Source organism: Pavona decussata, unplaced genomic scaffold (genome assembly GCF_977016875.1).
Source record: "Pavona decussata unplaced genomic scaffold, jaPavDecu1.1 SCAFFOLD_931, whole genome shotgun sequence".
Lineage (NCBI taxonomy): Eukaryota > Metazoa > Cnidaria > Anthozoa > Scleractinia > Agariciidae > Pavona > Pavona decussata.
This window is the reverse complement of record NW_028145948.1, coordinates 157,464-177,049: the sequence shown is the minus strand read 5'-3', so window position 1 is coordinate 177,049 and position 19,586 is coordinate 157,464. Positions and strand designations below refer to the sequence as shown.

At 39.7% G+C, this 19,586-nt stretch overlaps 3 protein-coding genes across 3 annotated transcripts; 1 reads left to right on the top strand and 2 right to left on the bottom strand.

Annotated features, from left to right (window-relative positions):
* The first annotated feature begins 884 nt into the window (after positions 1-884).
* Positions 885-11,847, top strand: LOC146448430 (BTB/POZ domain-containing protein KCTD3-like). The gene is made up of 13 exons (XM_085102585.1): positions 885-996; positions 2,212-2,376; positions 2,839-2,923; positions 4,100-4,230; positions 4,367-4,435; positions 4,833-4,948; positions 5,392-5,479; positions 6,047-6,163; positions 6,592-6,918; positions 7,475-7,571; positions 8,488-8,620; positions 9,603-9,660; positions 10,065-11,847. Exons 2-13 carry the CDS (start codon positions 2,229-2,231, stop codon positions 10,307-10,309), a joined length of 1,614 nt encoding a protein of 537 aa, XP_084958711.1. The 5' UTR covers positions 885-996; positions 2,212-2,228; the 3' UTR covers positions 10,310-11,847.
* An 11-nt stretch (positions 11,848-11,858) lies between these two features.
* LOC146448429 (melatonin receptor type 1C-like) lies at positions 11,859-13,531 on the bottom strand. The gene has a single exon (XM_085102586.1). It carries the CDS (start codon positions 13,483-13,485, stop codon positions 12,382-12,384), a length of 1,104 nt encoding a protein of 367 aa, XP_084958712.1. The 5' UTR covers positions 13,486-13,531; the 3' UTR covers positions 11,859-12,381.
* A 2,026-nt stretch (positions 13,532-15,557) lies between these two features.
* LOC146448428 (melatonin-related receptor-like) lies at positions 15,558-17,566 on the bottom strand. The gene has a single exon (XM_085102590.1). It carries the CDS (start codon positions 17,543-17,545, stop codon positions 16,508-16,510), a length of 1,038 nt encoding a protein of 345 aa, XP_084958716.1. The 5' UTR covers positions 17,546-17,566; the 3' UTR covers positions 15,558-16,507.
* Between the last annotated feature and the right edge of the window lie 2,020 nt (positions 17,567-19,586).

Sequence of the window (19,586 nt, the reverse complement as noted above, 5' to 3'; positions counted from 1 at the left end):
GCCATATTCAACAAGACTTCGACTCTCGGCAATGGTCTGAGGACGTACATCCTTCCAAAATATCGTTATAATTCCTAAACGTATTCGCTGCTTTTCGAGATTTCAATCCTATGATACTTGCGTTAAATGCTGAGAGGAAATTTGTTAGCCAAATTCAAAGACAGAGAAAGCTGGGACGATTCACACTAATACAACTCAATTTCAGAAGTACATTATTTTATCGAAGCTGGCGTCGATTTATCTGAGCATCGCATTCTCAGGTGAAGAAAATAAAAACGAATGACCCAAGAACTATTTTCCTCGGCTTTATGGTAGAAACAACTTACCAAGTCGAATATGCATGTGTAAAGGTCAATCCTCGAGCAGAGGAAGTGGTCTGCTGTTATTCAATAAATTAAATTGCTGCCCGCCGCAATTATCGATAAATACAAAAAATTCCATTCCTTTGTGACAGTCTGGGCTGGGAAATGTTATGAAAATGAAGGCAAACCAATGGCAAAATCGGCAGTTGACCTTGGAAAATATATCATACAATACCACTCCGGAAAACACTGCGCGTCGCAAGCCACGAGTTTGTCTTGAAAGCGCAAGATGAAACTGCGTGACTACAATACACTGTGACTGTTTCATGTTACATTTCCAGGCATACGATGACACATCGTGTACAATATTAAGAGGACCCCTGGGGGGATTTTTTTTCCTGCTCAAAGCTGCTCATGCATCGTGTGTAAACCTGTCTTGGTAAAATATTCTAGACTAACCTTTTCCCAAGCGTCTCTGTAGTTCAGTGGTTTGAGGATTTGACATGTTTGCAAGTTGTTGGTGAATGGTTCATATTTTACTGGGTCCACTGTCCTTTGTTCATGTTAAACTGGTTACTCAAGACTAATGATTAATGCTTTGTCCTCAAAACAGCAAAGCGACTGGCTTTGTGTGAAGAGGTGTCCAGTTCCAAATGTGGTGATGTGCTGTTCCATGGGTATCTTAATCCGCCAGGTGACTACAGTAGTTGAGAGTGCTAAAATTTCATTTGACAGAACTGGCTGGTTTGGCTGGCCACTTTTTAAATCAAATGCATCATTTTGAAGGGTTGGTGCTGCAAAATCTTAAAAGATAATCACCGCAAAAATGGTTCACACTATTTTGAAGAAAGTGGAAGGGCTAGGATAAAACCTATCCTAACCCTTGAAATTGGTACATTCCATATTACGACTGACCGACAGACTGGCCAGTTCTAACAAATTTGGAAAGTGCCCTTATACTACAGCTACATATAATATAACTAGTAATAATCAAAGGTTAGGGAGTGCGTCCGATGATCTCTATCCCAGGCTCTCTCTCCTTTGCCAAATTGGTGATGATGTCATCCGCCCCTGCAAAATCTGTGGGGTCATGCCAGATACATGTCCCAAGATTCATTCATTCATTCATTCATTCATTCATTCATTCATTCATTCATTCATTCATTCATTCATTCATTCATTCATTTCTTTCATTCATTCATTCATTCATTCATTCATTCATTCATTCATTCATTCATTCACTCACTCACTCACTGACTCAACGTTGTGCCATACAATCTCGTCTCCAATCTGTATTAGGAGTGTGTTCTAATGCTACGTTGAATGCAATTATATCATAAATCTCCATTCAGAGCTGTTGATTTTTGTGAATACCAGTATAAGTATTGGGTTCATTCATACTTTCTGGCTGGCTGAGGTCCTACAATTTAATTTCTTGAAAATGAGCACACTTGTCAGCAAAAGGGATTATCTGCTAGCAGCAGATGTAAGAGGTGCTATGATTATACAGTCATGTAGAAATTTACTGCGGCTTTCAATAACATGCGGACTCTGAAGTTCAAGATGCAACCAACCGTTATGTTTTTCACTGCCGTCAATCACTGCAGCGGCTTTTCCCATATTCTCCCAGCATCCCAAGTAGATTTTAATAGTACGCTGGTAGACCTATCGAAAATGAAAAGTGAAAACAGTTTTCTATGATTTTATTGGTGTAATAAACAACAATTGTTTATTATACTGATTGGTCAAAAACCTATAATTATTATAGGTTTTTGACCAATCAGAATGCATGTATAAGATGTACAATGCAATATGATAATGCAATAACTGTATTTATTAAAAAGAGGGAAGCATATAAATTTCAGATATTCCTAAAATAATGTTGTTAACAGTGACTTGTTCTTGTCAGTTTTTCCACTTCCTTGCATGTCGAGACATTCGTCATCAGTGACCCTCACAAGACGCAGCTCTGCTTCCACAGTGATCAGTGCATCACAGTATGAATTAACTGATACTTCAACTTATCAAAATTCTGGCGTTAAGGAAGTATCTGATGACTCAGCAAATCCAATGGGTAAGTCAAGTTTCTTTATTTTAAAAACTTTAGTGTGCATTCAATTATTACAATGTATATGCATTGTTGTAATGTAGCAATAATTGTTTTAGTCTAGCACATGGCTGAATTAAGTTCCACGTTTGATAATTAGCCGTCAAGCTACAGTAGAGCTTGATTTTAAAAACTCAGTTGGATACAACAGCAGTACAACATCTGAACCAGGCCTAAAATCATTTTGTTGTTCACTGCAGTTTCCCAATTCATCTCAGGTTAGCAGAAAGGACCCTGTCACTGGTTCAAATGCATGAGATCAGTGAGAGCTAGCCTGTGAACGCAGACATATTTCTGGCCGTCCCTTTTGTCACTTTTCGTTGGAGAGAAGCAACAGCCAGAAATACATCTGCATTCGCAGGCTACATGTAAGTGACAGCCTTGATGAAACATGAGTGTTCCACTACTTACAAATATTCTTTTCTACAGATGTTGACCCTAGGAGAGTGCTGATGGTTATAGGACATCACAGTTTTGTGGCAGTTGCCTTTGCTCATTCAGTGTTCTGCTACAGGTCAGTTGAATATTTTGGAAGAGCTATAGTCAACCTCCAGTTTATGGACACCCAATAATGTGGCAATTTTACTAAAAATAGACCAACAGTCTTTTGACTTAACAAAAGACCGATCGAAACACACCAATCTTTTTACAGTCTTCACAACCAATGACATCTCAACTTCATGGACCAATCAGGTCAACAACCATCTTCATGAGGCATTTATATCTATTGATGTTCCACGATTTACTTGATTCTAAAGATGACTTCCACTCAATTTTTCGAAGCGTCAGTCAATGTCGCCTCAAACAGTCCTTCTCAGGACTTAACATTCACCCGGATGATCATAATTTATGTACATGTACTTATGAAATGTGGCAAATATTGGTGAGAAATTGAAACCTGATCATCCTGAAGGTGCATCCTGCTTTAACTATAAAGGCCCTCAGATTTCTGGTAATATCTCTGCCTGAAATTTACCCATTGAAAATTGGAAAAATCCAAGACATACATATACAGAAAATTTTGTTCTTACTTAAAAGTTAAAGCCAACTTTTTACATTGTACAGCCTGGAGTAAATTATCATGATAGTTTTGTCAAGATTCTTAGGTTTTTTTCTTATTCTGACCTCATGTATCGCAGAGGCTCTTTTCAGCTAGTTGACTTCTTTATCTTTCTGGGACAAAAATTATAAATTTGTGCATCACCGAGATCAGAGATGAGAAATTATTTTGGTCCCACCTTGGTCTGCATTAAATATCTAAATATAGTGTTTTTAGTTTTGTTACTCTTATGATAAGCTTTTAAAGTTAATCCACGTCACACATGACCAGTATTTCTGAGAATGAAATGAACATTCTAATTCCTGAGTCTTTGTAATGTCTGGAACTTGAATGGAATGTTGAACATTCTAGCTGGAAATCTTTCCGCACAAAACACATTAACTGAAACAAAGATTCAAAATACTTGGGAAACAATATTATTCTTGAAATACGTAATGCTGTAAGGTAAAGAAAAATGCATTACTTTGTACTGTCAATAAACTAGGGGAATTTTTATGAGAACTCTGAAATCTTGTTGGCAATGTTCAAAACTGACATGTAAATTGCAACACTCCGTTCAGATTTCAAAAATACTGCTCACATGTGACGTGGATTGACTGTAAAGGTGACCATGGCTGTTTGTTTTGTCAGATCCAAAGACTCTGTCGGCTGGGAGCTTATCTTCTCCACTCCTTATCTGGAAAACTGTGTTGAGAGAATGGCACTGAATGCCAAAGTAACGTCTAGTTCTCTTGGTGATAAAATGCTCGCAGTTTCATCAGGTAAATCTGTCTAAACTTTCTGCTGGAAATTTCTTGCAATAATAAATAATAAAGCAATGTGTTTGGAGTGATGTGAATGAACTTTTCCCTAATTAGTAAATTGTTTACATTTATTTAATGTTTTCGTCTTCTGCAGAAGGTAAAATTCGTTTATGGAGCTTCACCACCACAGATCATATTCAAGGGGTTGTTAAATTTGAAATTGGTGAGTCGTATAATAATAATAGTATATGAAAATCATTGATACATGTAAGGGAATGCACCACACATGGAGAATGAGATTATTAAACCTTGAAGGCCCAGTATCAACGTACATAATATCCTCATTATTTTCCCTATTTCCCTTTATATGGTAGTCCTTAGAGAATTTATTTGGACATCAAGACAAATAATTTGTAATTGTAATGGTAATTTTCTTTATTCTCACAACATGTTTGTTTGATCGATTGGTATCACAGCAGACCCCTGAGGGAACAGCATGTAGTCTGAACAATCACTAACACCCAAATAATTATGAGACAAATGATTAATTTTTATCTATCATTTCAAAATACAATGACATTTTGTAATATCATTGTTCAAATGTACATGTATGATTGCAGGAACTTTTAACCTGAGTGTGCCTGTAGATGCGCTGTTTTTCATTGGAAGCCAGCTTGTGGCCACCAGTCACACAGGGAAGATTGGAGTATGGAACTCAATGACCCAACACTGGCAGGTGTGAAGACATGCTCACCTCTAGGCTGGCTGTACACAAGCAAGTTCTCTTTTGGAAGTCTGCTATGGACAAATTCAATTAATCTTTTACAGAAACTTGTCCAATGCAGTTGCAAATGTTGTAGCACGTACCACAAAATTTGTCAAGTTTTGCTTGAGAAGGCCTTTGTCAAATCTTTCTAGGAAAAATGAAACTTTTCGATAGATCCTTCACTCACACTGGGCCATTGCTGTGGAGTACCCTTCCCTTAGATTTGAAATCGTGATCAAATGTTGATTGTTTTAAGGGACATCTTAAAACTTTATTTGTTAAGAAAGTGTGCAAGACTTGACTGTTTTTAACTATTTATAATTACAATGTATCTAGATGATAAATTTTAACTTTTGTATCTTACATAATTATTTCACTTCCATCAGTGCTAAAAAGTGTTGTTTATTTATTAGATTCAGGATGTGATGCCCATCTCAAGTTATGACACAGCAGGCTCCTTTCTTCTCCTTGGATGTACAAATGGTTCTATTTATTACATTGGTAAGTTTCTGAAAAAACTATTTTGGCTGAAAGTTTAAATAATTATTACAGGAGGCAGTGGCGTGGCCTAGTGGGTAGGGCGCTGGACTTGAAATCTGGAGATCTCCGGTTCAAGTCCCACTCTGACCTCTTGGATTTGTTTCACTGTAGCCCCAAGACTGCGCTTTGTAAATATCCAATTGGTTTTCCTCACACCAGTTGAGATTGTACAGTTCCAGAAAATTTCCATACTCTCCCCACGGAAGGTTTTTTGTTTTGCACCAACATCCCCCCAGGAAATTCCAGTTTAGCTTCTAAAATTTTGACTTTTAAGACCCCCCTCCCCCTAGGAATTTCCGATGACCTTCCGTGGGGCGGGTATGGATTTTTTTTCTGGGACTGCACAATTTTTTAACAAATGTTATGTTCAGTTCGTATGATTATTTAATCACTGATTGATAGTGTCGCCAATTAGCGCTACAGTGCTAAATGCTCCGACACATAAATAAAGTCACTTATTATTTTTATTTTATTTATTTATACTTAACTCCCATCATCATCATCACTGAGGATCTATTTTGTTTGTAGACATGCAGAAGTTTCCACTAAGAATGAAGGATAATGATTTGTTGGTGACTGAGCTTTATAAAGATCCGAATGAGGACATGGTGACAGCACTCAGCGTCTACTTAACGCCAAAGACTTGTAAGTAAATGAATTTGATTTGTACAGATGATACATATATCTCATGCTATATCAATAGCAACAAGTAAATGTGGCTTGATGTGTTGCTTATGTGAATATAACTGTCATTCAGCCCTTAGTTACAATGAGGACAAAGGGATGTCATCTGGCCTCTACTAAAATTCCAAATTGAAGCTTTATTATCTCTGAAAAATGCATGGCTACCCCAAATTTTCTTTTTCGATACCAAGAGCACTTGCTAAGTTCTGCTTTCTCCGCATAGTTTTAAACCGCACAAAAATATCCCTGTATTAGTAGGCATCACCCATAGGAAACCCGAGTATCTAGAGATGCGCAGAACGTATGCGCAGTAACGATAGTAGGCACCATGTATACGATGCGTTATCTTCCGCAATTTTTAAGTAATCTATGTATTTTGTTTTTTTCAGGCCTAAGCGGGAATTGGATTGAGATTGCATACGGTACCAGCTCTGGAACAGTGCGAGTAATCGTGCAGCATCCCGAGACGGTCGGCCACGGACCACAACTCTTCCAAACATTCATGGTTCATCGAAATCCAGTCGTCAAAGTGATGCTGAGCGAGAAGAACCTCGTGTCCATCTGCTCGGAATATAATCACGTGCGCACGTGGAACGTGACGCGCTTTCGCGGCATGATCTCCACGCAGCCTGGTTCCACGCCCCTCGCGTCGTTCAATGTCGTTTCTCTAGAGGCACAGGACGCCCACCCTAGCTCGTTAGCTGGTAACGGCATCGGTGAGTGACTTATCACAATTAGCAGATGCTACAGGCTTAACTGTTGTGCAGTGGAACCTGTTTAGCAGGATACGAAAGGGACGAACGGACTGACCATATCACAAAGGCACCTATGCAGTAGAGGAAGAATTTGTATGAATTTTGTTATCTTGGAGCTGAAGCGAACTGTCCATAGACAGAAAGTGTCGGTATTTTGAAGATTTCGTTATTACAGAAGCTGAGTTTATAGGAATTCTAATCGCTTTTCATATGTCATTCGCGTCGAATCAGCAAAATTCAGCCGATAGAATCTTTGTTTTGTTCAACCTTTAATGCATTGAGCTCACAAATTAAACTGTTTTTCTTTTTGTTTGTGCTGCTATCGGTCCGATAAGGAAGGGAGGGGATGGGGGGAGGGCGCGACTAAAATGCGACATCTATATTACGCCAAATCCGGAGATTCTGTACGAGATGTTCTGTATTTCCAGCTAAACCTCATTTGTTTTGATAATGAACTCTAAAGCGTTTAAACAAAGGTCCTGTTAACCTCATCAAAACCGATGCTATTATTTCCTAGGTCCTTTTGGTGAGCGTGATGACCAGCAAGTGTTCATTCAGAAGCTTGTACCTGACACTGATCACGTGATTGTACGGTTCTCTTCGACTGGTAAAAGGTAATAAATAGACATTTATGGAACACTACATCAAAGCTGCCTGCAGATGTTTCAATGTACTGCGATACGCGAAAAGTATTTTGCCGGAAAAGTTCTAGGTTAACTTTTACATCTTTTTAGTTGGTTTTCCCAGTGCACAACCTAACCCTGTTTCCAGGGCGGAAGCTTCCCTGGAAAAATGTTGGGTAAAGCCAATCAAAAGCCGCCTTTTTGCCTGAGAGTGTGAGAAGTCACATGCGAATGTATGAAGTGCACGTGCGGTTGTTGGCCTTTGATTGGCCGAGGAGTTTAGGAAACCAACACAAGTCAAAATAGTCACATGTTCTTAAATTGCAAACGCCGTTCATGGCCTTTGTTTGGTTCAAAGGTCTATTTAACCAAACGAATAAATGTTAGAAAGGCTGGAAACTGTTCATTGGGAAATTCCTCAGGCTCCAAGAATAAGAACCTCGTTATTTGTTTCAACCGTCAAGTGTGTTTTGTCATCTTTCTTGCAAATTTCAGCCGTGACGTGACTACGGACTACCATGATATCTTTGCTAAATATTAACTGTTGCCCAGAATTACGCTGCAGTGAAGCGTATTTTGCGGGGGCGAGCGAACGATTAGTATTTTCTTTTCTTTTTGTTTGTTTGTTTTGTTTTGCCATCTTAGATTATGACGAGGGCAGCCAGGCTGGGGAGAGTAGAAAATCTGCCACCCGAGGTCGTTTCCGGGTCCCCACGTTGCACGAACGACTATTACGCATGAACGAACGACTGTTGACGAAGAACTCGCCATAAAAAAAAATAAAAACACGTTCACTGCAAGCTATCCAGAATTCGAAAATGAGCGCAAACTGCTAGGTTTTTACGGATCACTTCTGTCAGGCAGGCCGTGTTATACTTGTCGATATGTATTTCTTGATGTGTTTTAGGATTTGCACGATTCGCTCAGTGGACGGCAGTAATATCACTTCATATTGCGTGCACGAATGTGACGCGTCAAGCAGAATGGGCTCCAGACCCCGGCGCTTCCTAATCACGGGACATTCAAATGGATGTATACAGGTAAAACAACAAAGAAATAAAAAACACGTACGATAAACTAGTTATAAACACGACTCAATACAAACGGGTCAATGATGACTTGGAAGGTAAAGGCGTGCTTTAAAAAAAAAGATAGCGACTGGTACATTTACCCATAATTCTTAGCTTACGAAAACCCTAAAAACCTTCATAAAAACGTACAGAAAAGTTCTAAAAACTTCAAACCTAGCATACACAATGTTGTTAGTAGAGGGACGAATTTCGCAAAAATACGGCTTTCTATGTGCTTATTGGCTGTAGTAGGTTCGCAAGGTATGGTGGTAAAATGTACAGCCACCATCTTTTTCGGTATGTTGGATACTCACCCTACCCCCGTGTGTATGGTTACTTCAAGCATTTTATTTTCCAAAACAATTCGCCAGTTCGTTTTTATACGTACCTGGCGGAAGATAGTCAACGGGAAGTTAAGTTTCTTAGCGAAGGAAACAACCACGACAGTAGATATCGGGCACGAGCCACCGACTTTGACAACTAGACCACAGTGCCTTCAAAAATTTGCTCCGGAAATCGTTTTGCTCATTATTAACCACAGAAGGTTACGTTACTGTGTGGAAGTGCTATGTTGCAATGGAATTGCAGATAGGAAATTACACCAAAATCCACAGTGAAGACGCAGGGATTCTGGGACTCGACATGTGTAACTGGCGGAGCAATAGGCTCCTTTCGATATATTAAAATTCAACTTGACAATGAGGCCAAGAGAACACAGACAAAGATAATTTGATAATCATGTTTATTCTTTTCTGTTGTTTGTGTCCTCTGGACCTCGATATCAAGTTGAATTTTTTAAAATTCAACTTGAAAAAGGAGCCTATTCATTCGAAGTCCATGCAAAGTATACTGGGAAGGTTGCATGGTTTCCCTGTTGTCAGAGGGGAGAGAGGTTGCTATGGGAACTATCTGATTGTTTATTTGTGACGTGATTTGCACTCCCATGTTTCAGATGTGGGATTTGACAACAGCTTTGGAGATTGCGTCTAAACAGTCTGGTGAAATAACAGGTAAGATATAGTGACGAGCGCTGGAGGAAATATTTACTCTCGTTGGATAAGAGATGATGGATAGCCAACCGAGTCTAGTCCTCAACCAATCGAAACGATGGAGTTACATTCTCTCGAAGATTTCTCGAAAACTCTTTGCTTTGTTGCAAAGGTATTTCAGTACTATATATATTTTTTGTGACTATTACGTTAGTCAAAAGAGGTAAATCAAATTAGCTCCAAATCAGAATAAAACACTCAGTTCATTTTCGAACCTGTGTGCACATTGCTTGGCTAAACTATTTCCTTATTGGTGACTCCAGAACTGGGTAACAATTATAACAGCTAGAAACTGTCAAGAAACATAGAATCATTTTCTTATTTATATTTGCACGCTTGAAAATCGGATGCTTTTGTTTTTACAGAACGTGACGACATTGGTAATGTAACGCAAGGAGAACTGCTTCGAACACTGGAACAATGCGACCTCAGCGCGTCACGCTGCACCACACCATCCATGTCACCAGCCACGTCACTGCTGCACACAAATCTCACGGGCTCACGCTTGAAGCTTTCGTACTCATGCCCTAGCTTGGGCGAAGATGACCGAGAGGAGGCTGGCGCTAGTGGTGGAAAGCCTAAATATGGCATTCTAATATCGCAGTGTTAAACATTGCGGGAAGAAGAGACTTGTTGATTGAAATAAGAGCCTCAGCGGGCCTTAAAAACAAAACACTGAATGCATTACTGTCGGAAATTTTCGCATTTTTCGCCCTATGAAATAGACACTCGAAAAAATCTCCCGTTATTTATTTTTCGCCAAAATTCTCCAAAATCGCGAAAACGAAAGAAATTTGACGAAAATGGTATTCAAAGGTAGTCGAATATTTCGTTACAGTGGAACCTCGATTTAACGAACCTCTATTTAACGAAGTCCTCGATATAACGAACAATATCCTATGTCCCGGCCAAAGTTACAGTAAAATGTATGGAAAAGAACCTCGATATAACGAATTCTTCGATATAACGAACATAATCCGGAAGCCCAAACGTAAAATCTACCTCGATATACACGTGACAGAAGTTAAACGCTGAACAGATCAACAGTCAGAAAATCCTTTAATCCTTATGGTAAAGAGACAGCAACCTTTCAGTCAACTCCTTATTATTTGTCATAGACATTGCAACTATAGTATTTCGACATCAATTAACTTCTGCTCTATCGATCTTCTTTGTCTCTTATTCGTTCTATAAACTTCTTCACTTTCGAAGGCCTCTTGTGATAAGACGAATACGTAGCCGGAATTTTTAGTCCAATGCCCTTGTTTCTCCGTTTGCCACTGACTTCCACTTCTGATTGACAAAAGTCACCTGCGTTACAAATCAATCATTAACTATGACCTCGATAAAACGAACATTTTGGTCGTTTCCCCTCAAGTTCGTTATATCGAGGTTTTCGATATAACGAACCCTCGATTTAACGAACAAATTTGGCCGGTCCCCAGCGACTTCGTTAAATCGAGGTTCCACTGTATTGTGTTAAGATGTCTTTAGGGGTGTTGAGTTTGATAATTGTTTAAAATACGTTAAATGATTGTTTTACAATATAGTTTATTTTTGACCTGATTTCTAAGAATTAAGGTTGTGAACCCACCGCCACGTGGCCGTGTTCGGGTGCAAGACTGCACTGTAATGGCTTTTTTTATCGCGTATGTGTGTAAGTCTACACTGTGAATTGTTTTCTGTGTACTGCGCACGCGTGCAAGGCCGCTCTATAGTTTCTTTTTTCGTAAGTATCACCATTGTTTTTGGTATGTCGTAGTGTTTTTAGACTGCGCACGCGCGCAAGGCTGCGCTGCAATGGCTTTTTTGGTTCCCTTTACTGGTGATTTCTTTGGACTGCACATGCGCACTGTAATGTTTTGTTGTTGTTGTTTGTTTTACAATGTGCGTCACGTTCTGACTTCTTGCGAGCCCGTTCGTTTAACCAACACAAGTTTGGATTTGGAAACTCCGTTTGGCCAGTGTTTTAGGGTTGAATATATCACGAATAACAAGTATATATTGATTTGACAATTTACTGAGAAACCAAGATTTGGAATCCTCTCTGAATTGAGTCATTACAAGCAACACGAATTTTCAGAACTCGAATAGTTTAAAGCTGTATGAAGTGAGAGAAACAATCATTTACAGGATTAACTCTCGACCAAGTTTGCAACAGACCATAGGAATCATTTATTTAACATAAAGTCAATACTTCTAAAAGGTCACTAAATTTTTTTCACAAATCATACACCTTTAATTTATACGCACTTAAATAGTTTTCATTCTTCAGGGAAATTTTAAAGTTATTTAACAAAATAAAATAAAGCTTTTTCCAAGTAATGTTTATGGCTCCTCCTTGTTCAAACAAAATCGGTAACAAAATACTTCCACGAGTGATGTACAGGCAATTTTCATCCGTCCATCCATCCGGTTTTTATGTATTTTTTTTCCTTTTCAACCATGTACATCAAGGCTAATTTTATCTTGGAAGAGTACACCAAGCCGATTTGCGACTTAAAATACTACGGTTATCTCTAATGCAATATATAAACGCTATTTTATCGCACTATGTGCGTTCAGCATTTCAAATGTTTCCGCGAACAGTATGGCACTATCGGTGGCTCGGTGAGATACTTTCACGGAGTGTGGCAAGCGACACAACCTCTCGCTTAACCGAGCGTGATTAGTTTTTACAATTTAGCTTATTATCTTGAGTTCTGTTCCGTCATTGTCTTGAGACTCATCACCCCTTGTGAGTACACAGCTTTCCTGAGAAATGGTTCCTTGATTATCATCGTTTGTTGTTTCCGTTTGAGCCTTCCGTGAAGCTGTGCTTTCTTTTGGTGCTTGCGAAGTTCCCTGAATTAACCGGCCACATTTACAGCGAAGAATGTTTCGAAATTCTTTCCTGAAAAGGGGATTCATTCCTGCATAGATGAACGGATTGATGGCGTTGGACAGACACAAGCAAAAAGCGCAAATTAATTGAACATTTCTTGGCATGTTCGCCACAACACGGAAGCGACTCAACAGATTGACGATCCAGAGAGGCACCCAACACACCATGAATGCAAACACGACAACAAAAAGAGATTTGCTAATTCGAATTTCACGCGAGCTTATTCCTGGAATCCTTGCTTGTGGTTGGAGAACTTGTGCTGCACCCATGTTGTGTTGTCGAATCTTTTTTAAAACTTTCCTGTAGCTGAATATTGACACAGTCAGTGGAACGACGAGAAAGAGGCTGACAACAACGACGTAATGGATAATGCTTCCCAACTTGTTCAAATGCATATTTAAACACAGTGCATAGTCCGGGGAGTAGCGAAACTCTTGTAGACCAGTGATAAAAGTCATAAGAATTAAATAGAAGGCTACGAACACCCAGGCAGACGCGAGCAAGATGCGAGATTTCTTTTGTGAGAAGAATCTTTTATACTGTTGATCCGACTTGCATATTCTAACGTATCTATTGAGCGCAGTCAAACCCATAGTTACAGGTGAAACATACACCACAAAAACAGTGAAAAACCCGTTCATTTCACAGACATCTTTACCAAAAAGCCACCTGCCTGCAATAAGCGCTCCAGCTGAAAAAGGCATGACAAAAATGGCGGACAGCAGATCACTCACAGCCAAGGCGATGATGTAAAGGTTTGTCGTTGTACGGAGCCTCGTGTTCCTGTAAACTGCGATACAAACGAGAATGTTGCCCAGCAGTGCGAAAGCGTTTAACATGATCATAGAGCCGGCTTCCAAAGCCGTCAAGAACAGACTGTGTGAGCTGAGTTCATCCGCCATCTCAACAAATGTACGGTAAAATACAATTAAGAAAGGTACATGTACCAAGACCTTTATTTATACACGGAATAGTTAAGCTAATTTTCCCTTTCAAATCAGTGTCACGTGATTTCGCTTTCCTCAGTTCCGCCATCATACTCTATTCGGGTTGCAGCATTTATCTTTCCATATTTTATCCTGTTTACCTTTCAGCAGTTTAGGGAATTAATAGAGAGATCTAGTATTACGTTTTCGGCAAACTTGACCATGTGACCGTGATGTTTACCCGGTTGGCTCAAGTGGTTGAGCATCGGACTACCGTGCGGGAGGTCGTGGGTCAGACCCCGGCCGGACCAACACTCAGGAGAGGAGAAAGTGCTGCCTTTGTAATGACATCTGCAAATGGTTAGACTTTCTAGTCTTCTCTGATAAGGACGATAAACCGTAGGCCCCGTCCCACAACACTTCAATGTTCATAACCCTGTAGGACTTTAAAGTACCCACACACTAATCGCAAAGAGTAGGGCATGGAGTTCCCGGTGTGCTGTCTGCTAGTCTGGTCTTTGTGCTATTTCATGATTTCATGGGTTGGGTAGGTTGGGTGAGATTGATAGCGGCTGCCAGCGGCGCCTAGCTATATATGTTGATGTCCGATCCCACCCTTGCACTGAAGTAATGTAAAACGCATTTGAATATGCATATAGAAAATGCGGTATATAAATACCATTACCATTACCCTCCATTAGTTATGTTTGTTGTTTTCAGTTTCTGAAGTAAAATTGAGTAGTTTTGCGTTAGAGTTAGGAAGGAAAACCAAATAGATGATTGAATTTGTGTAATTTTGGCCTTTTCGTTGTAGATTGACAAATTAGGACCGTTGTGCGCGTATAAAAAATAAACAATCATTTAGCATATTGACAGCGGGCAATTATTATTACCCCATCAGCAGTTTGACAACAAATTACTTATTTTGTTTTAGGGAAGGCGTATGTTAGGGAAAATTTCGGTCGATATTTATCGTACCCGTATTCGAATTTATAGGGATATTTCATATTTATCCAAGTATATTTTGTGGCTTAAGGTTGTGTTATTATGGGTTCTATATCATATATCGCTCAATTAGTAAGAGCAATGCTAACCTTAGGTTCCGTGTTAGCTTTTCAGTCATTTGCCAAGTTGTGCAAAAGATCTTGAAAACCTTATATATCATGCTTGTTACTAAAGAGAAAATAATTAGATAAGCCGACAGTAGCTATGCAAGGAAATATTTTTAAATTATCCTCTTAGACCTGAATAAGGTTAATCAGGAAGCGTTGGTTTCTTTTCAATAGGTTTCGTTTCAAATGAATACTGTACTCTTTAAAAAAATTCCATTCTGTAATTACGTTTTCTGGATTAATCAACAACTAGTTAGTTTGTCGTTTATCTTTAAGCCTTTACAGATCCGGCTCCGCCCTGTGAATGAATAGCTCAACTTTTTATTTATGAATACTAAGTGAGTTTCTTTGTGAACTGTGATAACCGTAATTACGCGGCACGAGTCGTTCACTGACACTTCGGAAAACTCATTTGCTACGTTTACGCACCTCAAGAAGGACAATTGAATAGTACAAGTTCTCTTTGATTAACAGGTGTAGTAGATAGTGAGGTTTTGGTGCTAAAACTTGGCTTTTTTGATCTTCTACGCGTTATTCAAAGTACAGCCGCGTCCTCTGTTATTGCTTTTCACATCCACACGTACTGTATTCCGACACTTGTACAAATCATATATATGCAACTCTGTATGTAGCGCTAAGTGATTACATGATTACAACCTTTACTATTGGACGAACTTTGTCGGTTCGACTTTTCAAAAATAAACTACTGTTGGAACCAAAAGTGAAGTTATCGCTGTTAATTCTGCCATCCAGTTACAGTACCTTGAGGGAGTGACGGCCCTTTCTCGCAAGCGACCTCTCCTTTGAGTTAATCTTCCCCAAGAATTGTCGCAGAAGTTTCCCATTAAAGTGCAGAATAGCCCGTAACGTTCCCGTTCGCTTAGAGTGGAAAAACATCCCGTCACATTAGCATCAAAGGTCAGAATTATTTTGCACTGCTCTAATGTAAACTTTATTTAAACACGCGGAAAATCGTCAGAAAAATGCTTTACAACTGTGTTACAAGATTGCCGTGTGGGAATCCGATAAGTCAGATACTTGCTTCATCTTTCGTTCAGAATGCCCAACACCTATGTACTCATTTTTTTTTTTTTTCAAGAAAACATAAACGCGAATCTCACGTTTGCCGTTTGCCGTTAACGCGATTCTTAATCTCTAGATCTCTAATATCTTAGTGCTAAAGAGCCAGGAACCGACCAGAAATAACACTGAATACATTGTTGCAGGATACTATTTACTTTAATGTTGTGTGCCGCTGACCAGCAATAGGCCGTTGGCGCATGCATTGACCATGAACTCCAGATTCTCGCAAAGTGTTCTATTTAAGTACTCAAATACGTAAATCTATACCATACTAAAACCCTCCACATAGAGAAGAAACAAAATAGGTCGAAGGTAATGAGATAAAAGGCGGAAGACTGAAACAGCGGTAGGATCTATTTTTCCTCAAGAAGGGAAGTCTAGAATCGATAAGTCAACGGAAACAACAACACTAATGATTCCCATGCATTTAGTATTCATAGAGTTGCCTGCGCTCTCTGTACGAAGTTTCCTTAATCTCCTTTATCGCAAGGATTTTTTTTGGGTTTGATTTTACTGATATTGAAAAAATTACAAGGCAATTTGCGGACTTAATTGCGCAATAAGCTGAATTGCGTTCTACATGAAAATCGGGATTTTGAACTTATAGGTATCTCGATGTCACGATTTTCCGGTTAGGATTTTAACACATGAATTTGACTCGCGATTTTGTTTGACTACGGAAACCCGATTTTATAACGTATTGGGTGGCGTATAGCCTGTTCAGAAACCTATTATTATTATTATTATTATTTACAATTTAGCTAATTGTCTTGAGTTCTGTTCCTTTATTGTCTTGACATTCATCACCTCTTGTGCCGCTTTCCTTGATTTTCATCGTTTATTGTTTCGGTTTGTGCCTTCCGTGAAGCTGTGCTTTCTTTTGATGCTTCAGAACTTTCCTGAAGTAACCGGCCACATCTACAGCGAAGAATGTTTCGAAATTCTTTCCTGAAAAGGGGATTCATTCCTGCATAGATGAACGGATTGATGGCGTTGGACAGACACAAGCAAAAAGCGCAAATTAATTGAACATTTCTTGGCATGTTCGCCACAACACGGAAGCGACTCAACAGATTGACGATCCAGAGAGGCACCCAACACGCCATGAATGCAAACACGACGACAAACAGAGATTTGCTAATTCGAATTTCGCGCGAGCTTATTCCTGGAATCCTTGCTTGTGGTTGGAGAGCTTTTGCCGCACCCATGTTGTGTTCTCGAATCTTTTTGAAAACTTTCCTGTAGCTGAATAGTGTCACAACCAGTGGAAGGACGAAAAAGAGGCCAAGGACAACGACGTAATGGATTGAAGTCCCGACTTTGTTCAAATGTACATTTAAACATAGTGCATATCCCGGGACAAAGCGAAACTCTTGCAGACCTGTGATAAAAGTCATAAGAATGAAATGCAACGCTACAAAGACCCAGGCAGACGCGAGCAAGATGCGAGATTTCCTTTGCGAGAAGAATCGTTTGTACTGCTGATCTGACTTGCATATTCTCGTAAATCTGTTAATTGCGGTCAAACCCATAGTTACAGGTGAAACACACACCACAAACGCGGTGAAATACCCGCTCATTTCACAAACCTTTTCACCAAAAGGCCACCTGCCTGCAATAAGTGCTCCAGCTGAAAAAGGCATGACAAAGATGGCGGACAGCAAATCGCTCACAGCCAGTGCGATGATGTAAAGGTTTGTCGTTGTACGGAGCCTCGTGTTCTTGTAAACTGCGATACAAACGAGAATGTTGCCCAGCAGTGCGAGAGCGTTTAACATGATCATAGAGCCGGCTTCCAAAGCCGTCAAGAACAGGCTTCGTGAGCTGAGTTCATCCGCCATCTCAGCAAATGTTCGACCAAATAAAATTTTGAATGGCACACGAAGATTTTTATTTATTCACGGAACAGTTAAGTTTATCTTCCGTTTCAAATGTCAATCAGTTGCGTCATCATACTCTACTCGGGTTGCAGCATTTAGCTTTTCTGTTTGCCAAGTTCGGCAGTTCAGTAGGAAATTAATATCTCAGTGCGAAAAAGCCAGGATAACAGAGATAACACTGTACGTGTGGTAGAGAGATTCACCTTGAATTTATTTCAAAATTTTCTCCCTCGACGTTTATATAATTTCCTCGTGTGCTTTTCGTTGTTTAGCGTTTTTTGAATTCTCTACCAGGTCTGTTCACTGTGCCCCTGACGAGAATGACAGATCTTCTGAGCAGACGAAACTTGTCAGTTTGTTTTGTCAATCTATGCTGTTTCTTCATTTTCTTTTTGTTAAGCTCACTAAAATCCGTGCATAAGATCATCGTTATTTACTTAGCATTAAAGCAGTGAGAACTATAAGCCACCTCGTTTCTCACTCGTTCAGAAAGGATATGTGCTTTTGTGTTTGCATTGAAATATCCATGAAAAAAACGATCCTTAAAAACGCTTATGAATGAAAATAAAAGAGCTGTCCACTCGGTTGTTCAGCTGTTCATCTAGTTTCGCGGGTCCGTTTACTCGGTTCTAGCTTCGTTCGTTCTCATCGTTAACTTGGTCATTCGGCTATCCGTTCGCTTGTCCGGTTGTTCGTTCGCCCGGGTTTCCGCTTGTTCGTTCGTTTGCGTTTCTGGTGTGTTCAGTTGTTCCTCCGTTTGCCTAGCTCTTCTTGCTATTCATGGACATAAACATGTTATAAACAATAAAATTTTAACTAATTAAAAGCTGTATTAAAACATCACGAAGAAGTTTCTTCATGTTTTGCTACAGAGAAAGACTTCTTCTTTCTCTACTGATGAGAAGATTACCTGGCCGCCGACTATCAATAGGCCGCAGGAAAAACTGAAGTAAAAGTAAAATTCAAACGCCGGTTATTCCGCAGTTTTCGTACAGTTTAGCACTGCGATATTAATCCCTTAAACAAATAAAAGCTCCGTTGGTTTGAACATGGTACGAAAGCGAAATGTCACAATCAATCAACTCAGTATAATGACCGAAAAGCTGAAAGATAAACCCAAATATGGAAATTCCAACTCCAAACGGGAAATCGTGCTGACACGCAAATCCGAGAAGTTGAAAGGAAAGTTTTAGTGCGACGAGATTCCAAATTCCGTTGGACCAAATATTTGTCGAGATGGCGGATGAATTGAGCTCTAATTGATACGTGCTACAGAAGCCGCGATGATGCTAAACTGCGCGAAAACTGCGGAAAAACCGACTGAATACGTTATTGTAGGGAATTTTAAGACACCGTGACAAGTTACCGAGGTGTTCTAAGATATTTGAATACAAAACATGAAACTAAGCGGAAAGTCGCTTATTTACCAACAACTTCTCTAAATTTAATTTTCGGGGAAATTTTCGTGCTGTTGAATGGGTCAAAAGTTTTCGTGTTAGCAGATACTAAATTATTCTTGGATTTCTTGGAATTTACGGTCACGAGAGTGAGAGTTAGTTAATCTCTACGGCGTGCAAACTTTCCACAACAAGCCTTAGGCCCTGTTTACAAGCAGGTAGGGTTACCCTAGTGCTAGGGTTACCCTAGCAGGAGGGTTACCCTAGCGCTCCCACATTGCTGATAACCCTAGCTGAGCGCTAGGGTTATCCTAGTGCCAAGCTAACCCTAGCTGCCTTGTAAACGCTCCGCTAGTGATAACTCGCCTACCCGGGACAACTTTTTACTTGTTTCTAGACCCTTTGAACGTTGATAACAAACGGCCCGCTTGCACCGTGGGGCTGGCCGCGGGGCTAAATGGAGATATACTTTGCCAGAAACCGAAAATATTTCGACTGCAAGATCGGAGAGTCCTCTCGTATTTCGTTCTTCCACACCCAAGCATGATGATATGTCAAATCAAACATCCGGACTGGACAAAAATAATGACTCGCAATTCATCAGA